Genomic DNA, 8,821 nt, shown 5'->3' on the forward strand with positions numbered 1-8,821 from the left:
TAAAATTTGAGAACTTACCATTCATTTTACGATGATATTAAACTATTAAACATCAATTCTTTTCAAAAAAAAATTCCCACTGACTATCATGAATCAACAACTAAGAGAACTATGTCACCATTAATCACTTAAAAGGTTGTTTATTTCACAGAAACTACAAAACGAAAACGAAGGAAAAGATAATCGAGAGAATTGAGAAGAAGTGGGTGGAAGACAAGTACATGACAATTGATCAACGACCGGTCATTAAAAATCCCAAAGAGCTATCATGGACTTTTGCTTTCACTTGTCACAAGAGTTATATGACTTTCAAACCACGACACCGGCCTATGAATAAACGGAGAACTTCTAATCAGATACAGGAAAATGATACGGCTGATTAAAATCTTTCATTGTGGAGTTTTTTCGCTTTTTAAGTTATAAACTACATCGGCTACCCAGATTTCGTACACACCGGTACCTAACAATTGATCAAGTATTCCAGCATCAATAACAAAGCTCAAATTCATAAGCTTAGTAAAAAATAATATCCACAAATGCCTTCCATTACAGGTCTTTTAACGTTCACCTGGGATGGGTAATTAGTAGCCACTAGTACCGGCAAAATGAGCTCATATTTTGGTAACCCGCTCAACCCCCATATTTTAATGGGTTGGGTGAATGACTTTTTACATGGATAAAATATGAGTTGATATCCATATTCAACCCATAAAAATATGAAATATGGGTAAACTATGGGTAAAGTATGGATTAGCCAAATGGGTTAAGCTTCTAACTTTTTTTCACTCAAAATTCATGATATCACCAAAATATTGTAACTTCTCTTCCTCTTTATGTTCTTCTATAAAACTAATTATTTTTCTCTTTAATTGAAAAGGTGAAGACGATGGCCTTCCAAAAATATATATTTTAAATGTACATTTCTTTTGTTAATTATAATTATATTTTTTTATTTGTTTATTTTATATTGGATAATAAATAATAGTGTAAAATAAGCAAATGATGTATTAGTATTGACATTGCTTAAAGTGCATTAAGCATGTTTTAGTCTTAAAATGCAAATATTGATTTATTTTGAAATTAAAAATATGTTTCCCTTGTTATTACATAAATTGATTTTACATTGAAAAGTTATAGGATTTTTTTTTACTTTTATGATATAATAAAACTAAATGAAGCATTTTCAACATTTTTCATCTAAAAAAAAAGATGGGTAAACTAGTATTTTACCCAACCCATTTGTTACCCAATCCATTTTTACCCATATCAAATATGGGCGGGTTGAATTATTACTCATTTTCAACCCACCCAAATTTTACCCAACCCGCCCAACAAAATTCCAGAGAAGTTGTTGACTGGTGAACATTCAAGGGGGCATTTTACTTCCCATTGTGGTAGAAGAATAGTTCCTTATAAAAAATGTGTAACTTACATCCTTGCTTATTATAGCTACTACTTTTATCAAGTTAGATTCAAATAGCAAACTACAGTCTTCATCTTGTCTTGTAGTTAAAGTAGAAAATACACAACACGTTATGAAGTGAGGTTTTATACCTGCATTAGATGGTTTGGAAGCAGATATTAATTCATGCCATTGGAGGGAAAATGTTGTAATCCACAAGAGTGAAATCTGCTATTCAAATTTTCAAACACGAGTAGGAAGGTCTATTATACTAAGGCAATAACAGGGAATAGAGGACGTAACAGGGTATAGCTATTCGTTTATTGCTGAAGATGGATGTTTGTTCTGATACTGGTAGTTTATTTGTTGCAGAATCTGCGCTATAGAGTTTTAAAGAGAGGATAGTGAGAAGTTGCATTTGTTGGGGGATGGACGCTAGTGACTGTCCAGAATGCGATAGTTGGAAGTCATGTCGCTTCGTGAAGGATTGTGTTGAGTGGCAAAAGAATATGGTAATGTGAGGTGTTTTTAGTTAAGGTTTTCTTAAGTTAGGGGTATTTGCATAATTTAAATTTGTTGTTAGAGAGTTCATGCTCTTTTTTTATGCGTCGGTAATAGCCTATGTGTCCAAAAAAAGAATGTGCTACGCCTGGTCCCTTTTCAATAGATGAGATTTGGATAAAAGGGTTTCTTTCAAGTCTTACGTAAGTTCATCGATGTGTACACCTAGGCTGTGAAAGAGCGAGCGGATCAAGAATTAAATCAAAAGCATCTAATGCCCTTGCCCTACGACCTATAACGCTAGTCACTATTCCCATTGGGGCTACGAAGTATGCCCCACAACACAAAGCTGCGAAGAACAAATAGAGTTTGCTACAAAAGCCGGCTAATGGGGGAGTAAATGAGATGACTTGTTCTGTAGAAAGACAAAAGTGGATTCGCGAAGAACCAGCTAGCTTTAGGTTTGAGTGGTATTTCACCCGAACAAGGTTCTTTTGCTTCTTATCTCCAAGGCGAGCGAATGATGATCCTTGTGAAATAGCGCTTAACTCAATCTCTCCATCAGTCATAAATCCTTCTCTTAGCTTAGTCAATGTCTTAGTATGAAAAAAAAAGGAAAATTCGTAGAGAAAAGAGATTAGACTAGTATTGCACTAGAAGTGTCTACGAGCCTCCCAATTCGGTACCCTTTCCTTCTTTACCAGCCGAGTTGCCCTGTAATCCCTTTGCGGTGCTTCCTTCCTAGCTGTTCTCACGGAGCTTGGTTATAATTTAGGGCCAGTAGATACTAGCATAACGTCTCCTATTCATAGATCTGTGCCCGCCATTATACAGTTGGATACAAAATTATCTATTTTTGAAACATGAATTAAAGTACTAGATCTTTTTTTAAGGTAGTAATACAAATTGCATATCCAAATAAATTTTCAACTTCATCTCTAATGATTTCATATCACATGAAATATTTTGTATTTTTTCCTGTTTAGAACGAAAAAATGTAACCAGGAACGATTGGGAAAAATAGAATGTTATCTTTTACCAAGTGGTGTTTTTTCTTTTACTAAAATTATTTTTTACGTGTATCTAAAAAGTGTACCATATCTAACTACTTTGATGCACCTGAATTTCTTGTTAGAAATGTGCTTATTTGTAAAAAGATACAAGGAAAAAGAAAAAACAACATAGTGTATCTAAATGTACTTTGTTATTTGCATAAGGAAGTGTTTCATATATGCTTTAATGTTAAACATGAGCACAATGTCATATATCTAACTTAATATTAATTATGGATTCGAGATAGAGTATTTATTGGAATTTAGATATTTTATGCACATATATCAATGCCCCAACTGTGTGTCAAAATTTTGAGTTTCACTTGAACTCATACCTTCTTAACTACTCCATTGACAATAGGGGTCTTTAATTTAAATTAAGTTTACAAACGCAAAGACACAATAGAAAACTTTCTGCTTCACCACACAAGCACAATTTCAATATATTTTCACTTCATCCACATGTGAAATGAGATAATTTAAAGCATACATATGATGTGCAATATATTTAATACATAGATGGTTGTTTGGGGAAGAGTGATAGAGAATGGACTGATTTTCAAGTAGAAGGTTCATGAGTCTAAACCAAGTCAATGAAGATAGATTGGCAAAGAATCTATTTTGATGAATTCGGCAGCTCAAGCAAAATTGCATCAACATGGCGATGATACATTGTATCAGTATGCCAAAGTCTAGCAATGTAATGATGAGATGATGTACACCTGTGAACTTCTTCAATAATCCAGATGATGGCTTCAGCTTTTCCCGGATCGATGATGGTATCTAATGGAACATCTTCATTAGCAGCACCAAGCCTCATTTGATCAAACTTCTTCATCTGGACATCTGTCAGGTAATGTAGGGGTTGCCCATAGAACTCCTTCATGGATGCAGCAAATCCAACCCATGAGGTGAAAGGGATAACAAAGCCACTTTGTGTGGGCATAGGGACCACATTCATGTACTCTTGGTACATTCTTGCTCTTCTCAGGATTGAATCTGATATAGAGAAAGTGTATGACTAGTGATATGAATAAAAAACATTGAGTAAAGATACATCATAACCTTGCACTTTAGTTACTCATGTGGCAATAAGTTTGAACATAAGATCTTTGAAACAATATACATATTAACAAAACAAAAAGTTACACATTTGAGAATCAGTATTATCATAAAAGAGGCCTCTCAAATTTGCGTTTTCACATTAGAAAAGAGTTGTTTTAATAAGTAAATGAAGAGAGATTTGTGCACGAGAATTTCCCTTGGGACATCTAGCTTCTATTAAATGAAAGCTACATCTATCCAGAGATTGTCTGTCCATTGGTACAGTCCAAAAGGAAGAAACATAGATATACGTCTTTTCTTCCAAATTCGACAAGGTGAAAAAATTGAAAGGTTTTCTTGATTCAAAGTGTCCTTATTGTCTCATGATCTATTTATTAGAGAAGAAAAAGGAAAGCTATACAAGCATGTTACCATTTGTCCAAATTTGCATTTTCATTCTAAAATCATCTTTAATTTGTTACCATTTCTATGGCTGCAGCAAACTTGTTCGAAAGAAGAGAAAGTTTTCATCATTTTCAGCTCGATACAAAGTTAATGCTCCATTGTTCTTAAACTCATACAAATTCAAAATACGGGATCTGTTAAAACTCATACAGATACAACATAAAGAATGAACTTCATTTTAATACGGGAAATCAAACTGTTAAAATGCTTTTACGCATATCGTATCCATATACAATACCATTTTTAGGACTGAAAATCAAATTGTTCACAAGGTATACTTCAAATCAATTATATTAGGATGCTCTTAGCTTACATTATATTTCAAACAAATGGAACTGCAGTGTTATTGGATAATAAGTGTTAGTTAGCATATAACATGACTGAACTTCATTATAGAATACTATAAAAATAAAGATTATAAGACAAACTGCGGAAAAGATGTAAAATGGAATTAACAAATTCGTTGTACCAATTTTTACTTTTGCATGAACTTCTTGCTAATGACACTTGAGCAATCAAAAGCTTTATGTGATAAATTCCTAGGACCATCTTTGATTCCCAAGTTTCCATGGAGGCAAAATTATGCAAAAATAATATTGTCATTTTTTACCCCAACTTAATGTAGAGAATATTTTTTTTATTATTTGGAAACAACAAACCAACACAAATCTGTTCCAACGAGTAGATTGAGAGAATCACTTGGAAATTATGTGAGCTATAACACGTACCTTCAGAATCATAAGAGGAAATAACTCCTTTCATTGTTGTAACTGGTTCAAAAAAAGAAAAGAAAAAAAAGAATGTTAGAAGGAAGCAGCTAATCAATTAATCGAATTAGCAACTGGATCAAAAGCTACACAATATCTATAGATGTTTGCTTCTGCACATAAAAACCTAATTGTTAAGTGTAATACCTAACACTTAAAGTTCAACTCATATGGAATATTAAACAAAATTCATTTCTTCCTATCATCCCCTCCCCAATGTAAAAAGATAGTACCATGACAGCAAAGTACAAAAAAATCAGACACGCAAATGACTATTCAGATACATAAGCTCATGCAGTTTCAATAGACGGCTATTTTGATTTATTTTCATAAAAATCTAATGGTCAAGTTTAATATCCAACAATATCTCAAATAGAAAAAATTCTAGCAGATTCAACAAAATTCATGCCCAGATAATTTTCTTCTTTTTTAACCAAAATGGATTAGGGTTTATAAGAGAAGAGTAACTTACATTTGAATTTTAGTGAAGAAAGAGATGAGTCCGGAGAAAACTAAGTTTGCCTCACTCGTTGTTAAGCTTTTACCATTTATAGAGTGTGTCATTTGAGAACGGCGCAAAAGACAAAAACTTGTTGTTTTAATTTGGTCAAACAAACATGTGTCCCAACTAGTTAATAATTAATTAATATCTCAATATTTCATATACAAGATATAAAATAGTATTTATTAGTTTTCTAATTTAAAATAAAAGATTTCAAGATACTAATAGTGTATTTTAATAATTTATAATTGTCCTTATTTCTCTTTGTTCATTCATAATCATCACACACCATTATCGTCCCCCTGTCAAAATCATGGCTATTGCTTTCAATAATATAATTTGTTCCTTACAAATTACTAGTTTATTAGACACTAGGTAGTGTTTGTCTTCTTTGTTAATCATTCTGATTTAAATGCTAAACTTGATATATTTGTAAATGTTTATCAATTCAAGATTTGCTCATCTACTATTTCTAGAAACATATCAGTTTCAAAGAAGATCATCTACTATTCTATAAAACATATAGTTTTCTTTGATAAATCATATGAGTCTTTTAGGAGGCAGCATACACAAATTAAGATATTGAAATTTATAGTACTCAGTTATTGTATCAATTTTTACAATTCGCACTAATCAATAAGCATCTTTGACCTCGACACGGAGGACAATATGGTTATCAAATTTCTGATCGATCAATAAACGAAGGGGTAAATATAAAGAGTATGGACAAAGATATTGATGATGATTACAACAAGGACTTCTTTATCACCTTTTTAATTTTCTCTATAGATTTGAACATGATGATGTTATATTTTTCCTTGTTCTTCTAACTTTTCTTTCATAAAAGCATTAATTCATTATTGTTCTTTGATGTATAACATTTTAATATTGAAAATACACCTTCTTGAACATATTTTTATAATGTCATTTGAGAATTTTATAAGATATTTCACATATATTTGGGGATGATAAACAATGTTATTATCATAATTTTTTTTTTCTAAACTTGCGTTAATATTTTCTATAGATAGTGAAGTGTAACGACATGGACCGTTGTTACTCAAGGGCACCTCGTGTAAAATTCCTAAATTCTTGATAATGTGTTTTCAATTTAAGAATTGGATACTGTCACGACCCACAACTACCCCTTAGATGTGACATGGTGAAAAAAATTCCCAGAAATTCTAAATGAACAGTTGACAAAGCATGACACTAAGATAAAAACATAATTGAAAGAATCAAGAAAATGGAATATCATTCTCAAATCTCAACTCAATATGATATCAAAATCATAATATAATGACATAATGAAGATATACAAATATTTGACAACAATCCTCTACTACATAGGTGTGGCTAGGACAAGCCCTAGCATGCAAACAATATTAAAACTTAAAGTATGTGTGGAATGAATAAAAAAGACAATTGTAGCAAGGTCTGCAAATCATGAGGACTCACGAAAGCTGTGTTGGGCTGACGAAATCTTTGTTAACCGCATGGTGGATGTGGAGTGCCACAACCTATATTACGAAACAATATTGGCATAAGAAATGCATGCGGTCAGTACTCATAATGTATTGAGCATGTAGAAAGATGCACGAATCATAATATAAAATATGATAAGTCTGAAAATATGATAATGCATGACCAAGTAAAATATGGCATAATTTGATATGTGAGTTCATAAAACATAGTACAAGCTCAATGCAATATTCTGATTATCATATAATATGTAAATCATGTTCTTTTCTTGAAATCATAAAATGTTGTGGGAGATACTGTTAACTGGCAAAAACAATACACTGCTCCTACATTGAATAGAGAGTGTAATAGTTCCCAAGGTAAGGACCATAATCATGAGCTTATGTGGATCCACTAACTAGCATCTATCTGAGACAAGTCCTACAAGGCAGGTAGTTATGGGAAAAGGGGATTTCAACTAAAGAACTCCACCTCTAGTAATAGGTGAATTCTCCTGCACTTGGCGACTGGTGATAGCATACAGACGATTTACACCTCTGTCTGTCCCTGAAGTAGCTCCTCTCGGAGCAAGTCTATCTACTGGAGACGCTTAAGAAGATACGAGTCTATTGCCGCCATTACCATTAAACTTCCTATTCTTAGGGCACTCTCTCATGAAGTGACTAATCTGCCCGCACTTGAAGCAACCATTGGAGCCATCACGACACACTCCTGGGTGGTTTTTACAACATTTAACACTGTCTAATTAGTCCTTTGTGCCACACTACCCTGAGATTGAATAGGTCTTGCTCTAGAATTTTGGGATTTCTGGCTCTTGAAATCACCTTTATTCTTTGGTGCAGGTGCACTAGATGACGATGGGGCAGGACTAGTTAGCTTTTGCTGAAAAGATGATCGGTTAACATTTCCAGTCTTCTGTTGTCCAGACTCATGACCTGTAGTATTGGCCCTCTTATTACGAAACTCTTCCCTATCATTCAACTTCTCTTTCTTAGCCTACTGCACATCAATCATAAGTCTTGCTATGACCATGTTCCCTATTAACAAAGATGCCTTACCCTCATTGCTCGACAAGTGGGATAGCCCATATACAAATAGACTCACCGTGCTTCTCATATCAGCCACCATCTCTGGAGCATAACATGACAATTGAGTGAACTTGAGGTTGTACTCATGCACACTCATGGCCTCCTATTTAAGAGTGAGAAATTCTCTTACATTTGCCTCTCTCAGCTCACGAGGAAAGAAACGACCCATGAATGTACTTTCAAACACATCCCATCTCACAATTGCTGCCCCTTCAGCCCTGCTCTTCTTCCATTAGTTGTACCAAATCCTAGTTACGCTGCCTTAAATTAAGGTGGCTCTGGATCATGATGTACTAAAAACTCCTCTGATCAGTGTAGATCTCATAACTAACTCTATACATGTAGTGCCTCTAGAGCTGAATTGCAAAATCTACCACCGCTAACTCCAAGTAATGGGTGGGGTTGTTGCCCTCATGTAGCCTAAGCTACCTCGACGCAAAAGCAATAGCCCGGACTTGTTGCATTAATTCACAACACAAAATAACGCCGGATGTGTCACAATAGACCATGATGCCCTC

General features: G+C 33.7%; 1 protein-coding gene across 1 annotated transcript; it reads right to left on the reverse strand.

Moving 5' to 3' along the window:
• Nucleotides 1-3,571: 3,571 nt before the first annotated feature.
• Nucleotides 3,572-8,343, reverse strand: LOC125863806 (protein RDM1-like). Its single transcript, XM_049543803.1, has 4 exons — nucleotides 8,320-8,343; nucleotides 8,040-8,211; nucleotides 5,193-5,234; nucleotides 3,572-3,954 (listed from the first exon to the last, which is right to left on the reverse strand). The coding sequence occupies exons 1-4, from the start codon at nucleotides 8,341-8,343 to the stop codon at nucleotides 3,572-3,574; spliced, it is 621 nt and encodes a 206-aa protein (XP_049399760.1).
• Nucleotides 8,344-8,821: the final 478 nt, after the last annotated feature.

The sequence above is a fragment of the Solanum stenotomum genome, chromosome 5, assembly GCF_019186545.1.
Source record: "Solanum stenotomum isolate F172 chromosome 5, ASM1918654v1, whole genome shotgun sequence".
In the NCBI taxonomy this organism is placed as follows: Eukaryota; Viridiplantae; Streptophyta; class Magnoliopsida; order Solanales; family Solanaceae; genus Solanum; species Solanum stenotomum.